The sequence below is a fragment of the Arachis hypogaea genome, chromosome 18 (assembly GCF_003086295.3).
Source record: "Arachis hypogaea cultivar Tifrunner chromosome 18, arahy.Tifrunner.gnm2.J5K5, whole genome shotgun sequence".
Classification (NCBI taxonomy): Eukaryota; Viridiplantae; Streptophyta; class Magnoliopsida; order Fabales; family Fabaceae; genus Arachis; species Arachis hypogaea.
This window is the reverse complement of record NC_092053.1, coordinates 100604327-100621637: the sequence shown is the minus strand read 5'-3', so window position 1 is coordinate 100621637 and position 17311 is coordinate 100604327. Positions and strand designations below refer to the sequence as shown.

Here is a 17311-nt window from a genome sequence, read left to right as displayed (position 1 = left end):
CGCTAGGCTAAGAGACCCGAGCTCGCGACTCGGACACCCTCCCCCAACGAAAGAAAGGGAGAGGGAAGCGAAGAAGAAGGAAGAGCTCGGCCTTGATAAGCCAAGGAAATATCACTCTTATACTCCATTGAAAGTTCCCGTAGTGGACGTATACAGAGAAATTTGCAATACCGAAAGGCTGCCTCCCCCCAGACCCATTAAAAATAAAAAAGGGGGGAGCCGCGGGGATTACTGTGAGTACCATAAGATATATGGGCACTCTACAAACGACTGTTACGACCTTAAAAATGTGATAGAAAAGCTGGCCAGAGAAGGTCGGCTTGACAGATATCTCATAGAAAGGTCGGACGGTCATGGAAAAAGAAAGCGAGAAGATACGGATAGAAGAGACCCACCACCACAAACTCCGGAGAGACATATCCATATGATCTCAGGAGGGTTTGCGGGAGGGGGGCTCACAAAATCCTCTCGTAAAAGACATCTCAAGAGAGTTTACCAGGTTGAAGAGGGGTCCTCCGACCTCCCAACCATTTCATTCACAAAGGAAGATGGGCGAGGAATAATCCCTGGGCACGACGACCCAGTGGTAATCACCATGATCCTGGCAAATGCCCATCTACACAGAACACTAGTAGACCAAGGAAGCTCAGCAGACATCCTCTTCAAGCCCGCTTTCGACAAACTAGGTTTAAATGAGAAAGAGTTAAGAGCTTACCCCGACACCTTGTACGGATTAGGGGACACGCCGATAAAGCCACTAGGATTTTTGCCCCTCCACACCACCTTTGGAAAGGGGGAAAAATCAAAGACTCTGAGTATAGACTTCATAGTCATCGACGTGGGATCGGCCTATAATGCTTTAATCGGCAGGGCTACCCTTAATCGACTCGGAGCGGTGGTATCGACGCCCCACCTCTGCATGAAGTTTCCGACCTCGTCGGGGATAGCAACGGTGAGGGGAGATCAGAAGCTGGCAAGGAAGTGCTACAATGAAAGCCTAAACCTGAGAGGAAAAGGCAAAGAAGTCCACACAATAGAACTCGGGGGAGCAAGGGTTGAAGAAGAGCTGCGACCACAGCCCGGGGGAAAAACTGAGGAGATTCAGGTCGGCGAAGAGGAAGGAAAAAACAATCACATAGGAGCCAACCTAGGGGAAACCCTAAGACAAGGGTTGACTAAGCTTCTAAGAGATAACTCTGATCTCTTCGCCTGGAAGGCCTCCGACATGCCTGGGATAGATCCCGAGCTCATGTCCCACAAGCTCTCGGTCTACCCAGGGTCCCGACCTGTGCAACAAAGAAGACGCAAGCTCGGCCCAGAGCGAGCCCTAGTAGTAGAAGAGCAAGTGCAGACACTCCTAGAAGCCGGCTTCATCAGAGAAGTCAAATACCCAACATGGCTAGCCAACGTAGTGCTAGTCAAAAAACAAAATGGTAAATGGAGAATGTGCGTCGACTACACTGACTTAAATAAGGCATGTCCCAAGGACCCTTATCCACTACCAAGCATTGACGCCCTAGTGGACTCTAGCTCGGGGTATCAATACCTGTCATTCATGGACGCCTACTCAGGGTATAACCAAATCCCGATGTATGAACCAGACCAGGAAAAAACATCATTCATCACGCCCAGAGCCAACTATTGCTACGTGGTCATGCCATTTGGATTGAAAAATGCAGGGGCCACATATCAGAGGCTGATGAATAAGGTGTTTTCTCCCCACTTAGGGAGCTTAATGGAAGCATATGTCGACGATATGTTGGTAAAAACCATGGAGGAAGTCGACCTCCTATCCGACCTCTCACAAGTCTTTGATACCATAAGGTTGCACGGGATGAGATTAAATCCTGCAAAGTGCGCCTTCGCAGTGGAGGCAGGAAAATTTCTAGGATTCATGCTAACACAAAGAGGGATCGAAGCCAATCCCGACAAGTGTAGAGCTATTCTAGAGATGAAAAGCCCGACTTGTTTGAGAGAAGTCCAACAGCTGAATGGCCGACTAGCAGCTCTCTCCAGATTTTTGGCAGGATCAGCATTAAGATCCCTTCCACTGTTCTCCCTACTAAAAAGGGGCACCAGTTTGAGTGGACTCCCAAATGCGAGGAGGCGTTCCAGGAGTTCAAAAAGTTTTTGAGCCAACCTCCCATCTTGACCCGACCTATAGCCGGAAAAGACCTCGTCCTATACCTATCCGTGGCAGACAGGGCTGTCTCAGCAGCCTTGATAAGAGAAGACAAGGTCAGTCAACACCCAATCTACTTCATCAGTAAAGTTCTACAGGGCCCTGAGCTAAGGTATCACAAATTAGAAAAGTTTGCCTACTCCTTAGTAATAGCCTCTTGAAGGCTATGGCCTTACTTTCAGGCTCACACAATAAGGGTCCGCACGAACCAACCCATGAAGCAAATCCTCCAAAAGACGGATATTGCAGGAAGAATGGTACAATGGGCAATAGAGCTCTCCGAGTTCGACTTGAAGTATGAAACTCGGACGGCGATTAAAGCCCAGTGCCTCGCCGACTTCATCGCAGAATATGCAGGGGATCAAGAGGACAAACCAACTACCTGGGAACTCTACGTGGATGGATTCTCCAACAAAACAGGAAGCGGCGCAGGCATAATACTGGTAGATGAAAGGGGAACCCAGATAGAGGTTTCTCTCAAGTTTGAATTCCCAGCCTCAAATAATCAGGCAGAATACGAAGCCTTGATCGCAGGATTGAAGCTGGCAGAAGAGGTCGGTGCTATGAAGGTGATGGTATACAGCGACTCCCAAGTGGTGACCTCCCAAATAAGTGGGGAATATCAGGCAAAGGACCCAAATATGAAAAGGTACTTGGAAAAAGCTTCGGAGCTCCTGGGGCGCTTTGCAGAAACCGAGGTGAAACACATAACTCGGGATCTAAACAGCAGAGCAGACGCCCTATCCAAGCTAGCAAGTACCAAGCCAGGAGGAAATAACAGAAGCTTGATTCAAGAGACTCTCCAGGAACCTTCAGTGGTAAAAACGGAAGACACACTAGAAGCCTTTGAAGTGGTCGGATTAAACCTCGGATGGATGAACCCCTTAGTCGAATACCTAAAATTCGACATCCTCCCTAAAGAGGAAAAAGAAGCCCAAAAAATCCGAAGGGAAGCGCAACACTATACCTTGGTGAAAAATGTTCTCTATAGAAGGGGGATATCAACACCATTGCTAAAGTGTGTACCGACCTCAAAAGCCACCGAGGTGTTGGAGGAGGTGCATAGTGGAATCTGCGGGAATCATCTCGGAGCCAGGTCATTGGCCAGGAAAGTGATCCGAGCAGGATTCTACTGGCCAACCTTACAGAAAGATGCCACAGAATTTGTGAAAAAGTGCCAGCCATGTCAAATGCATGCAAATTTTCACGTGGCTCCCCCAGAAGAGCTCATTAGTATCACTTCTCCATGGCCCTTTGCAAAATGGGGAATGGATTTGTTAGGTCCTTTTCCCCAGGCGCCAGGACAAGTTAAATACCTAATAGTGGGAATAGATTACTTCACAAAGTGGATAGAAGCAGAACCACTGGCCACCATCACTGCACAAAGAAGTCGGAGGTTCCTCTACAAAAATATAATCACAAGGTATGGGATACCTTATTCCATTACCACAGATAACGGAACCCAGTTCACCGACTCCACCTTTAGAAGCCTGGTAGCCAGTATGAAAATTAAACACCAGTTCACCTCGGTGGAACACCCACAAGCCAATGGGCAAGCCGAAGCAGCCAACAAAGTCATCTTGGCAGGGCTGAAGAAAAGGTTACAAGAGGCGAAAGGAGCTTGGGCTGAAGAGCTCCAACAAGTACTATGGGCTTACAGAACAACCCCCCAATCCGCCACTGGAGAAACACCCTTCCGACTAGTCTATGGCGTAGAAGCCATGATCCCAATAGAGGTCAATGAGCAAAGCCCAAGAGTGATTTTCCACGACGAGATCGGGAATATACAGGGGCACAAAGAAGAACTTGACTTGCTCCCTGAAGTCCGAGAAAAAGCCCAGATAAGAGAAGCAGCGTTGAAACAAAGGATGACTATAAGATACAACAAAAAAGTCATTCGAAGGAGTTTCACCCCTGACGACTTAGTCTTAATCAGAAAAAACATTGGAGTCAACAAATCGGGGAGGGAAAGCTCGCTGCTAATTGGAAAGGACCATACAAGGTCAAAGAGGTCTTAGGGAAGGGCTATTATAAGGTGACCGACTTAGGCGGCACCGAGTTACCAAGGTCATGGCATGCTTGTAATATGAAAAGGTACTACAGTTAAAAGCAAACTCTACTCCCTGATGTACTCTTTTCCCAGCTTCATGATTTTTTCCCAGAATCAAAGGGTTTTTTCTGAAGAAAGGTTTTTAACAAGGCATCACAGTAGGGGCTAAGGGAAATAAATTATCAAAAGCCCTTAGTAGCAATAAGGTACCTCCTCAATTAATAAAGATCTCTTTCATTTTAAATATCTCTTTCAAATTCCCTTTTTATTTTTCTTTCTACGAAACGCGCCGATTTAAGCTCGAAAAAACGTGAAAATCCCATGAACCGACCTAGATGGTCGTCAGGATAAAACGACGAGGTACAAGTCGGCGTAAAGAGGCTATAGAAGTCGATCATGATAAACTCGGGAGCAGTCCGACTCACAAGGCGGAATGCGAAACCGAGTAAAATTTAAATGAATCGCAAAAGTAGCCTGAGTCACGAAAAACTCAATAAAACAAAATTGAGTACTAGGAATAACAAAAAGAGATAAGGAAAAACTAAGAAAAAGGCTGCCTTAAGAATCAAGGAAATTCAGAAAAGCAGGCAAGTCCCAAAGAAAAGGTTTTTTCCAGAAAAGATCAAAGAGTCAAAGGAACCACGAAAAGCATGCGCGCATAAGGTAACTCAAAACCCTTATCCAAAAAGGGCATTTATTTAACGCTAAATTAAACCCCTATTTAAAAAGGGCATTACTGTTTTGTTTACGGCCTTAAAAGGCCAAAAAATTGTTCAAAACACCAACAAATAAATATAAAGAGTTTAAAAAGAGGGGCCCACAGGCCGGGCCCCAATAGCCAAAATCACTTTTTTAGAAGATCACCACCAGCAGAGTCAGGGGGAACGCCAGGAGCAGGAGTTGAAGAGGAAGTCGGAGGAACGGTAGAAGAACTCGGAGCGTCCTTAGAGCGAGGAGGGGACTCTACGATCCTCTGCCCCCGAGTCTTTAAATCAGACTCAGACTCCACTATGGGGACAGGAGGATCCACGATGGCACCATCAATAACAATCTTATCAGGGTCCAAAGGAGAAAGGTCCAAGTCAGGAGCAATAACTCCGACCTGTTCCTTGAAAATCCTCCAGGCCTCGTCAGCACCATCCGCAATAGAGTCCTCCAACTCGGTATAGGCCTTCCGAGCGTTCAGCAAATCATTCTTTACAGACACAAGATCAGCAAACAAACTGTTGTAGCTGGCTTGCGCTGCTTTCCTCAAATCCATCTCCATGTTGCATTGGGCTTGCAACTTCTTCCCCTTCTCTCTGAGGCTGTCCCTCTCCTCCGTCAGTTTGGCGACTTTCCCCTCCAACTCCTTCTCATGCTCCTGATATATACGAAGCCTACCCTCCAGCTCCTCGACCCTCGAGGTCGTCCCTAAAGAGCTGATGGGAGTCTTCTCAAATATATCCAAGAGTTTGCCACAAACCCCCGCCGTCTTGAGACTCTCCTCAACCACAGTAGTGAGGTAGTGCCGAACAGAAACATCATCCATACTCATACGAGCATGAGGATAGATGTTCTTTCGGACGAACGCAAGAGCGTCCGCCTCACCAGAAGCGCCAGACTCTAAGGTCTTGCGCTTCTTTGGCTCTGGTTCGGGAGTAGGTCGGACGGGAGGGGGTGGCAGAGAAGGAGCAGAGGAAGAAATTACAATAGGTTGAGAGGGAGTCCCAACGTTCCGAGGAGGAGGAGGAGGAGAGACAACCGTCCTAACACCTCCAGACCTGGCTCGAGACTTCGCCTTGGCTTCCTGAACCCTCTGGTAAGACTCTTGAGCGTTTTTCTTTGCCATCTCTGCAAAAACAAATTGGTAGCTAAAATCAGACAAAGTCGGTAAAAGAAATTGCAAGTCGGAAATAAGCAAGAAACGCAAAAAGCTACCTAATTGTGACTGGACAAAGGCCGGCGACCCCTGGAGAAATTTTTTAGTATCCAAGTATGGGGCCCTCCCCCACACTTCTCGGAGGAACCCCACAATGGCTGCCTCGACCTCGTTTAGGTCATCTAGACCATATTTCTCGCAGGGGGAGGCCTCCAGCCAATATAAAGGAAATCGGGGAGAAGAATGCTCATCCAGGAAAAAGGGGTGGTGACCCTCTACAGCTTGCACTTTGAAAAAGTAGTTCTTGAAGTCGTGAAAGGACTCGTCAAAAAGGGTAAAAAGCCTCCGACCTTGTATGGCTCGAAAGGACACCCACTGTTGCTTATTATTTAGCCCACTGAAGGGCTTGGTCATATGGAAAAGGTAAAAGAAAATCCTCAGAGAAGTCGGAAACTCTAGAGCCTGGCTGATAAATTGATAAATTTTCAGAAAACCCCAAGAGTTGGGGTGAAGCTGGGTGGGAGCCACTCGGCAATGACGCAATACAGACATTTTAAACTCTGAAAAGGGGAGAAAAATGCCCAAACGAGTGACCATACTCTCATACATAAAAAAGAAATGAGGGGCCGTCTCGTCAGCCCTCCCGAAACAAACCCGGTCTTCTGGACCCGGGACTATCAACTCATACTTCGGCTCATCTTCTTCAGAAGTACAAATTCTATAGTGAGTACGTAGGTGGGTGATAAATTCAGTGTCAACTGAGGGCTCCTCCCCTAGGACCGTAACATCGACCCACTGGGAGAGAGCATCTACGGAAGCCATTTCTTTTTCTTAAAAAAGGGTGACAAGAAACCTACAAAAGAAAAGGAAAATCAACACACGGTCTCTAAGGGAAGGGGTGTGGAATTAAAGCCTACAAACCAAATGTACCTACAAGATAAAAACACGCAAATAGAACGAATGTTACAGAAGGGGAAAAAGCTAACCTTTAAGTCTGAAATCAAGACTGGAGGTAGTAAAAGCCTTCGAAACGCAAGAACGCAGCACGAACAAATGCAAGGGAAATTTGAAAGATCGCAGAAACGAAACAACGAAAGAGAGGGAAAGTATTTATAAGAACGTTAGGGGCATAATGGTAAAATCGGGGCAATCATTAATGAAGATGCACCGTTACCAAGGCCATTAAAGCCCTACGCACACCCCTAACGGACACGACGCTTGATTAGACGTAACTGTCAGAACCAAAAGGTCACAAAAAACCACGTCGGTTCTTAAACCATCACGTCGGTCCTCTTGCAAATCGGCTACGAACACGAGTTAAATACTCGAACCCAAATCCTAAAAAGAAATTGGGCTCGAGTAGGGGCACTGTTCATACCCTGGCCCAATAATAAAGGTCCAGGGTCCAAGCAAAAAGGCCCAACCCAAAGGGTTGGCCCTCACCCAGTACCAGCATCGTCCCAGAAGTCGGTACTGAACACGACCTGCTCCAAAGAAGTCGGACACGAGGGTTAGCTGGCAGATAACACTCATTCGAATGAGTAACTGCCCCTAGAAACTCTCTAACCACTTCATAGAGCTATATCTTAACCTCCCTAAGATATGGGAACGGTTATCCACCTAAAAAGGTGGCACTACTTCAGCGGTGGTTATTGGTTCACCACTATAAATACCCTGACATCCCTCAGGTATCACTAAGTCCAATACATTCTAAACTTGCTCACACTCTTGCTAACTTAGGCATTGGAGTGTCTTTGCAGGTACCACCCCCCATTCTTCCACACGTACAAGTCGGACGGAGGAACACCGAGTTTCAGGTTCACTCGATAGTCACCTCCCTCACGCGTTTGGGCCAACCAACGTCATCCAGCCCACTAATCTCTGGTTACCCACCGTAACAAGTTTATACCGTTTTTCTTTATTATAATCTATTTTCTTTAAATTATATTTATTAAACTTGAGTTATTAACATAAAAAAATACTAAATAAACTACTAAACATAATTCCAAAATGTTAACTAAAAATATTTATTTGTAAATTATTTACTCGAAAAATATTGAACAATACAAAACTACTATGCTAAAAATATTTATTATCTTCAAGTGCATCTTGCCCCACATCATCTTTATGAACTTTGCCTAATTTGGCCAGTTATCATTAGCAGATTGACCATAATGTCCCGAACCAGTCAAATTTACTGTATATTGGTAATATAAAGAAAACACAAAAGGTCAAACAATCATTTTGGGTGATTCCAGTCTATGATATCACTAGAAGTGTCTCATCCTTACACTTTTCATGCCCAACTGGAGAACAAGCTAATGTCACTTAATGCAGGAAATGTAGCAGTACTGCGTGGTATCCTCCATGCGCTGCTTCTCACCTTTGATTTCTACCAACACTAAGTAAGGAAATGCCATATGAACCTATGAAAATAGCTGAAATTGGATTTCTTTTCTTAATTTAAAGACAAATCTCTACGTCCTTGCAACTACACACACATGCATTAAACATGGAGTGACAGGAAGCACCTGTGGCACCATGAGCTGGCGCAGAATCCCTATAATGTTTCTCCATGCAATCCAATCACTTCCTAATTTAATAGTCTAATGACACAAACAACAAGTAAGACATCATTACATAATCACTCAAACTCAACAAAAAGATTCTGAAAAGTGCCACAATTATTAATCATTTTGTATCTCTATAGGCGTAACCCACATTGATCAACACCACTTTCACACTTCGTTACATTCAACATTTCACAAAAAGGGTGAAACTGCAAAGTCAACATAGAGGTCAAAACCAAATATAACCCATAAAATGAAACCAACTTAGCTCAACCAGGCTATAGTTATAGATAGATTAATCATAACAACTACCAACACCACTTGACCCCAGACCTAATAATGCAATTCCCCACACACTACCACTTCTTAAACTACACAAACTAAGTTCCTACACCAATCTAGTTAAAATCAAATATACACAATGTACCACATGCATAATTATACAACCTTTTAGATTGAATTAACCGATAAATAGATCAATAACTTTTTACAATATATATATATATATATATATATATATATATATATATATATCTTACCGATAGCTCAAGCTAACTTTTTAGAGAAATTAGTGAAGACCCACATGCTAGATAAGCCAATCATTCATGAAAAATACTAAAATCTAAACAAAAAAATTAAAACTTTTGAATCAATTGGTTAACTTGATAAGTTAAAAAAAAATAAAAACAGAGAGGAAGTATATCAGAGGAGTTACCTTCAACAATCATGGAGAAGAGTGATAACCAGAGGAAATTTGAATGGGAAGTGAAGAGCTTACGTAAAAGCAGAGATTAATTGTTTCTTATTTTTTTATTTCCATTCAAAGCTGAACTTCCTCCCTCTTCTTTTGCCACCGGAGAAGTAGAACAAGCAAAGAGGTGACAATGATTTTCACAACAAATGTACACGCATATAATTTGCTGAAGACAGCATACTTCCTGTAAATCCTGAAAAATAAGACATAATAACTGTAACGTCCCGTCTAGCAAAATACCTTGCTTAAGTTAGGGTATTTCCACTAGGAAGAACATTACGTAACCTTCTCTAGTATCAACTACTTAATTATCGAGCCTTTGTATCGAGTTCGCGTTTCAGTTTTAAGAAAATGCCAGAAAATTTTGTTTTTTTTTATTCATTAAAGTCATAATTCAAACATTCACAAATAATAATAATCACATAAATATTATTGATAATAATTCTTATACAAAAGAGACCAAATAAAACTCATACAATATACTAAACCTACCCATCTATGTAAAATAAAATCTCAAAGGACAAGAGCGAGGAAACTCTATGAAAGCAATTAAAACCATAAAGAAAGCCTACTGATCGCTCGCAGCTTCAAATTGCGTCTTCAAACCTGTCGCTGAAAGGGTGAAAAATTTGGGGGTGAGAACCAAACCACATGTTCTCAGTAGAGGTCGAGAATGCCGTGAAAGTAAAGAATAAAGCGCAAATAGTTAACTGCGTTCATAGACATCTAAAAGGAAACTAACTTTCTTTAAAAGCATTAGTTAATTACTCAATATCCTAAATCCATATTTTTCTTGTAAAACTTTTAAAAGTTTCCTAGACTGTATGAATGACCAACCTGTCCCAGTCATAGGTTCATTAAGTCTATGCTGAACCAGTTTGATTTTTCATACCTTACTAGACCATAACATAAAAGAAGTTACCTACGCGGTATAAATGATCATCCTACTCCAAGCATAGGTTCATTAAGTCTATGCTGAACCAGTCAGATACTTTATACAGAACTAGACTTCCAACACAAACCAGTCATGGCCTCAGGCCCAAGCAATTCAACCAACACCCAATTCACCACAATCCAGCCAATCAATTTCAAACACAAGTAATGAGGTTCAAACACAATCAAGAGCAATTATATCAAATATAGCAATTAACAATTAACAGAATTATTCATTTAGGCAAACCAATTACAATATGCACACCCAAATAATGTCACATAGATGCATATGATGAATGTCTAGTCCTAGTACAGGCCATGAGCTCATGTGTCGGTTAGCACCTGCATTCCCGACATTTATCCGGTCACGAGTTCACGATTTTCCGGATACGATTTTCTGTTCAAATAAATGCGCATATAATTATTAGCAGCTCTATTGAGACAGCCTCTGCTTTCTACTCGCAGGAAATATATACTCTTGGGAACGAAAAATTACTCTTGGGTTGCCTCAGGACAACAGATAAATAAACAAACATCTCTTGGGTTGCATTAAGCAACAAACAAATAAATAATATATCTTGGGTTGCCTCAAGCAACAGATAATCATACAATAAGTACTTTACTCTTTCCTTTTTCTTTCATAATTACAAATTCGCAAGCGGGACTAGACCCACGCCCTTGCCAACAATCTCATAGATCAAATATTCTTTTCTTAAAAGAATTATTGAAGTTATTATTATTAAATAAGCCTTGAATATTTATTTTGATTAAGTCCTTATATTTTTTATAAAAATTTGGACATAATCTCCTTTAAAAATAGGACTTATCCACCCTTACGGGTTCCTTCTTTCTCAACAATTCATCAGCCTCTTTCAGCATTTGCCACAGTAATATATTCTCAAAAACATTTGATAATAGAAAATCTATTTCTTAAATTCCATATCCAAAATAATTACCAACACAACTTGGCAGCCTGATTTCCATTTTGTTTTTAAAATATCAAATGAATTTGGAATTGCGCAAACTTTATATCCATACGACCGTCTCGGATTAAGCTTTCTATTAAATCAAAAATCATAATTTTTTGCTGACTATAGCTTCGGGAATATAAGCAAAACCGTGACTGTTCTGCAGTGTTTTAAAACCAGAAGACAGCAGCACCATACAACATTTGAAATTTCATATAAAATCCAAATTAAATCCAACTACCTTCAAAATTAATGTGGTTAAACATAACTCATCCAAATTTCTTTCTCAATTAGTTCCAGGGTCATACCATTTATAATGAAGGAGTTACGTAGCTTGGAAGTTAGGTAATTTTCTGCAGAATTCTGTTTTACAAATCATTGAACACAACCTCTTTCAAGTCCCATAACTCACTTATTAAAACATGGAAAATCCTGAAATTTAAATCACATATACTAAACATATTTAATTTTCACCTCCAATTGGTTGTATCTCAATATCTATCCAGGATCAAAAGTTATAAACTCCCAAAGTTACTAATTTAAGAAAACAGAATCTGGCTTTTTCTGCATAATGCACCATCCTTCAAAAATTCATATCTTTAAAACTACAAGTCCAATTATTCTGAAATTTTACGGCATTAAAATAATAGGAATAAAGTTTTATTTAAAATTGGTTTCATTTCAAAATTCAAACTGCATAATTTCCAATAGAGGAATCAAGTTGCTGCTGCGTTAAACGTTCTGCAGAAAAACCAGTTTTGACATCCATGATTCAAAAATTCACCATAAATCATAAACTTAGTAAAAAAGTCTCAAATTCAGCAGTCCAGTTCCCTATATCCCCAAGCTCAATCCGGACTTAGTCCCACGCAATTCCAATAATCACAGAAATAGTTATAGTTTTTCAAAGTTTCTGGCTTCCTTTAAAAATAATGCAGAAAATCAAGTTTTACATTTTAACTTTGAAAAATTATAACTAGTTCTATAATTAATTCAAACTTCTCAAAATTGAGTCCCAGCAACAACTTTTATTATACTTTACTCAGCCTTTGCTCTTATATTATTTCGATTATCGTTGAATAACTGATTCACTTCCAAAGTCACCTTTTAATTTCAAAAATCAGTTTTTCAGCAATCTATTTAGTATTCAAAATCCAACCCTTCAAAACCCCTCAAAACCAATTCCACCATTAAAATTCAGAAATTCTCAACAATTAGTCATCAAGCAATTCCCAATCCACATAATCAATCAATATCACAAATCAACAATTCCAAATCACAATCTCAACCATTCCAATCACAATTTCAGCCACAATTCAATAATTACATAATCAATCAATTACTCACAGCTATTAAATCTATTTGCAGTTATTCAATAAACCTTGTAGGCATTCTTAAATTGAAATCATTTTAAACCCCCTACCTCAATGTCGAATTTCATAGAAACCGAAACCGAAGACGGAATTGTGGCGTGATGACAGGTTGGGCTGCACCCAAAATGCAGCAGCTCCTTCATCCTTTATCCGCCAATGTTAGCAACACTCACAACAGCTTTGACAGGGCAGCAGCAACGCGAGTTGGCCACGACAGTGAGCAAAACAATGAATTCATATTGGGTAGAGTAATAATTCTGGAAATTCAGGGGTGGAACAGGGGCTAAATTAAATTGGAACAAGAGTAAGGCTAATAAAATGGCAGCGGAATAAACAAAAATGTCAAGTGGAGGTTCAGAACAAGAATGTCTTACAAGAATTAGAAAGGAATAACAGAACAAGGAAGCACCGGCAGCAGCACGGACGATTATAGCAGCAACGGGGAAGACGGCCTTCTCCTCTACCTTGGTTCATGATTCCGGCGGCGGCAGTGGCAAGGAAAGCCTTCCCACCATGCGTTCTGCTTCGCCTCGCCATTCGCGTTTCTCTCTGGGCGACGCCGACTCCACGTCTCCTTTCCTCAACTCAGACTTGATGGCGGCACAGCAGCGGTTCAGCAACGACGATTCGACGACAACGAGGTTGGCTTCAACAGCGACTATGGAACGGCAACGAGGACGGAGCTTCCTCTCAGTCACTGCTCACGTCTCCCTCTGGTTCGTGTACTCGATGGCAGCGCACAGTGATGTTTCACGACGGCGGCAGTCTCCTCCCTCCCCGATGACGATCCACTTCTCCCTCTTCTTCTCTGTTCCGTCACCCTCTCCCTTTGCTCTCCATTTCCTTCTTTCTTCCCTTCTGTTTTCCCCCCTTAAGCTCCCCGTGCCCTTTCTTTCCCTTTCTGATTGTAGATTTGGGAATTTAGGTTATAAATTAGGAATTTATGATATTAGGGTTAAAATTAGGATTTTATAAAAGAACATAGATAGATATGAATAGATATTTTGATAAAATTGAAGAGTAGAGTAATTTTAAAATTAAATATACTCTATTAAAAATATATAAGAACATTATTTATCAACATATTGCTAAGTGAAATTAATTATTTCTAATTTAAATTATAAAATAAACATATTAATCACATTTTTATAAAATACAGTTTAAACTCAATACTAATTAGTTAAATTAAATGATATAACTTTTTATTATTTTTCTATCACCGAAACTTTAATTTCAATTTACAAAATATCTAATTATAATAAAATTACTTAAACTTAAAGTATTTATAAAAATCCATTTAATCATTCCTAATAAATTAATCTCTTAAAGTTCAAACTAATAAAATAAACCATAATTCATTCATATTAGAAATTACCTAAATTAAATTATATAATACTTTCATTACTAAATTTTATTTCCAAAGCATTTGAAATAACCAATTATAAAAATTACATAAGAATATTAATCAACTTAAACTCCAAATATTAATAAAACTAATTTAATTACTATTAATTAATTAATTTATAAAATAAGATATCAAATTAATAAAATAAATCGTAACTTTTTTTTTTCAGGATAATAGTTACTTAAATTAAATTATACAATTCTTTTTTTATTTTTCAATTACTAAAATTATACAAAATATTCCATTATAATTAGATTACTTAAAAATATTAATTGATTCGAAATAAAACTATCTCCAAATCTATTTAATTATTTCTAACAAAATAATTTCTAAAATTATAAAGTTTAAACTTAATAAGATAAAATCATAATTTATTTATAATTAGATTTTCAAAAATGCGGGATGTTACAATAACTTGTTGGCATTTGGAACATTTGAAATTTTAATACCTACCCTACTGATAAGAGTTAAATAGTAATTGGTTCAACAACTAAACCACATTAATTTCTAGTCCCAATTAACCTCTTAATTTGAAAACATCTCATCTACAATAAAGCTAGTACTACAAAAAAATCTGGTTAAAATGGCAGCTTTTTTTTGTATTTACGGCGGTTTTAGAAAATGACGTGATTCTGGGCGCCATTCTGGTTATTACAGCGGTTTTTATAAAACTGCCACAATTTCCTGGGTTAAAACGGTGATTTTTGGATAGGTTAAAATGGTGGTTCAAACCGCCATTATTTCCAAATAAAACAGCATTTTTTGGTTAGTTAAAACGGTGGTTCAAACCGCCGCTATTTCCAGGGTTAAAACAGCAGTTTTGGTTGGTTAAAATGGCAGTTCAAACCGCCATTATTTCCAGGATGAAAATGGCATTTTTGGTTGGTTAAAACGACGTTTATGAACCGCCATTTTTACCTTGACAAAGCAGCATTTTGGTTGGTTAAAACAGCATTTTTAGTTAGTTAAAATGACTTTTGAAACCACCATTTTTACTAAGTTAAAATGGCATTTCATGTTTAAAATGGCAGTTACAACCCATCCTTTTTAGTGGATAAAAGTGACATTTTTTTATCTTTTACAAAGACAAATTTTAACCGTCATTTTTATCGCATTAAACAAATAAATTTTTTATTAAACTTTCTCAATAACAGAAAATCAATACTCATAAACAAAATATTATATAACTCATAAACAATGTATTAAACATAATATATTATTTTTTAGTATTAAAAATCAAAAGTAATAACCCTTATACAAATAAAGTATCTAACATAACATAATTTTTTAATTATAAATGTCTTAACATGTAGCTCTTAATACATAAAATCTCCATCATAGCTTTTGGTGCACTTTGTCATGATAATCTCTGTCCTCGCTCCAATCCTTCTTTTATCTTGATTATTTGCTTCTAAAGTGCTTATTTTCATGCCCAACTTTTACCTGAAAGAAAATCATGTTCATTTTAATTAATTTTCATTTGATAGCTTATTATTATTATTATTATTATTATTATTATTATTATTATTATTATTATTATTATGCCTAATTAATTATTACCAGCTATCTAGGAGATTCTGTAATGAAACACAAACTAATCAACAAGCAAACGCAAAGTGCTAACCCTTCAAAATTTTCAAGTAAAGCCAATAGAATTAGACTATTTTAAAGCAAGATTTGTATATATAAATTAAATGATGTTGTTACTTAATTACCTGCTAGTGCTAGTAGTCTCCAATTTACAACACTTCCTATTAAGAATGAGACTGACGATCCAAATCACAATGAGAAGCTGGTTTGTTGTTGCAAGTCCTCCACGAAGATTTTTAGGTGCTTTTTCTGCTATATATTTTGGAACCTGTTCCATTTTGTTATATATATATATATATAAAAGCTAAGATCTATATTATTTGAACATTGTAGTAATATATATACATATGAGATAACTCCAAGATTATTTCTTTATTATTTCTCAAGATTATCAATTATTATATTCCATATTACAAACCGAGCAAGAAAAAACACTTGCCTTCTTATCAAGATGAGGAGGAAAAGGTACTTTTCCAAGTGTACTTATAGATTTCGCCATTTCCACCAGATGCTTCGATTCCTTAACCCTATGCTTCGATTCCATATTACAAACCTAACAAGAAAAAACACTTGTAACAAGCTGCATAATCAGCAGCAAAGTATAAAAATAATCAATCCATACAATCGAAATTTAACTTATCTCAAAGGGGGATATATGCAATTCAATTTTTGCATAACATCTTTGACAACTTCCTCAACAAGTTCCAATTCGGTCCTATCATGCATAAAGGAATGGCACCACAAGCATATTTATAGAGATAACTAAAGAGAAGAAACAAAGAATGAATGAAAGATTTGTTACCTGTAATTCTGTGAATCCTACCCAACTAAATTGGCTACTTCAGTGAGAACAGCTTTCCATTTCAGCAGAATGTTGTGTTTGACATCTCTCTCATGTTTCTCAAATGCTTTCTTGTAAGTGCCAATTTGCTTCCTAATATGTGAAGGGTCAATCTTATAGAACACAGGTACCATAATGTGGCCCTTACCATGTCTCTTTTGCTTGAGTATTTTGTTGAGTTCATGCATGCACCATGTCGAGGAAGCATAGTCCTTTGACAGAACAACCACAGACACATTGGAATCCCTTATGGCTTTGAAGACTGAGGAAGAGTTCTCATCTCCCTTGGAGATTCTGTTGTCTATGAAGACTTGTATATATCTTGCTTTGGTTAAGAGCAGCACAAAGATGGCTTGTGAAGTTGTTGCGTGTGTCATCGCCTTTAAAACTAATGAAAACATCGTGTTTTTTGGAAGAAAATGATGACGGTGAAGTAGCCATAGATGGCAGTGTCTGGTTAGCCATTCTTGGTGGACATGAGATTTGTCTGAGTCTTTGGCTATTGTCGCTACTAACAAGCATGCTGTAATTGTTGTAAGAACAAATTCTATTGGAAATAGGTGTTAATAAGAATAGTTAGTTGGTGGAATAGAGTTTATGTTTGAGCAAGAATAGTCAACTGTCAATAAGAAAAGTCAAAAGTCAGCTTCCACTTCAACTAACCTTTTTGGGATCATTTTTCAACTCTTTCTGCAATTGCAAAGAAGTTAGAATGAATTCTCTTTATGTTAAATTTTTGCATGCCATTAACTATCTAATCTTGTATCATATGTATTTTTGAAGT

General features: G+C 39.0%; 2 protein-coding genes and 2 long non-coding RNA genes across 7 annotated transcripts; all 4 read right to left on the bottom strand.

The window, feature by feature from the left end:
• Nucleotides 1-4896: 4896 nt before the first annotated feature.
• Nucleotides 4897-13639, bottom strand: LOC112771458 (uncharacterized). 3 transcript variants are annotated; one of them, XM_072225955.1, is made up of 5 exons: nucleotides 13066-13639; nucleotides 12742-12948; nucleotides 9990-10029; nucleotides 9379-9610; nucleotides 4897-6065 (listed from the first exon to the last, which is right to left on the bottom strand). In XM_072225955.1, exons 4-5 carry the CDS (start codon nucleotides 9389-9391, stop codon nucleotides 5077-5079), a joined length of 1002 nt encoding a protein of 333 aa, XP_072082056.1. In that variant the 5' UTR covers nucleotides 9392-9610; nucleotides 9990-10029; nucleotides 12742-12948; nucleotides 13066-13639; the 3' UTR covers nucleotides 4897-5076. The 3 variants fall into 3 exon arrangements, 2 of the variants coding, with proteins under 2 accessions (XP_072082056.1, XP_072082055.1); XM_072225954.1 differs by lacking the exon at nucleotides 9990-10029 and having other exon boundaries at nucleotides 13066-13634; XR_011876758.1 differs by lacking the exons at nucleotides 4897-6065; nucleotides 9990-10029 and having other exon boundaries at nucleotides 9306-9610; nucleotides 13066-13634.
• Nucleotides 8107-8754, bottom strand: LOC140181692 (uncharacterized). 2 transcript variants are annotated; one of them, XR_011876760.1, is made up of 3 exons: nucleotides 8625-8754; nucleotides 8385-8494; nucleotides 8107-8290 (listed from the first exon to the last, which is right to left on the bottom strand). It is a non-coding gene; the product is annotated as an uncharacterized lncRNA (long non-coding RNA). The 2 variants fall into 2 exon arrangements; XR_011876759.1 differs by lacking the exon at nucleotides 8625-8754 and having other exon boundaries at nucleotides 8385-8524.
• Nucleotides 13640-15298: 1659 nt separating the features above from the next.
• On the bottom strand, nucleotides 15299-15951 carry LOC112769212 (uncharacterized). The gene is made up of 2 exons (XR_003186400.2): nucleotides 15812-15951; nucleotides 15299-15539 (listed from the first exon to the last, which is right to left on the bottom strand). It is a non-coding gene; the product is annotated as an uncharacterized lncRNA (long non-coding RNA).
• A 554-nt stretch (nucleotides 15952-16505) lies between these two features.
• Nucleotides 16506-16904, bottom strand: LOC112770196 (disease resistance protein RLM3-like). Its single transcript, XM_025814595.1, has one exon. It carries the CDS (start codon nucleotides 16902-16904, stop codon nucleotides 16506-16508), a length of 399 nt encoding a protein of 132 aa, XP_025670380.1.
• Nucleotides 16905-17311: the final 407 nt, after the last annotated feature.

Excerpts from the sequence above, each read along its gene's own strand:
- LOC112770196 (XM_025814595.1), bottom strand. The coding sequence starts at position 16,904 with ATGACACACGCAACAACTTCACAAGCCATCTTTGTGCTGCTCTTAACC.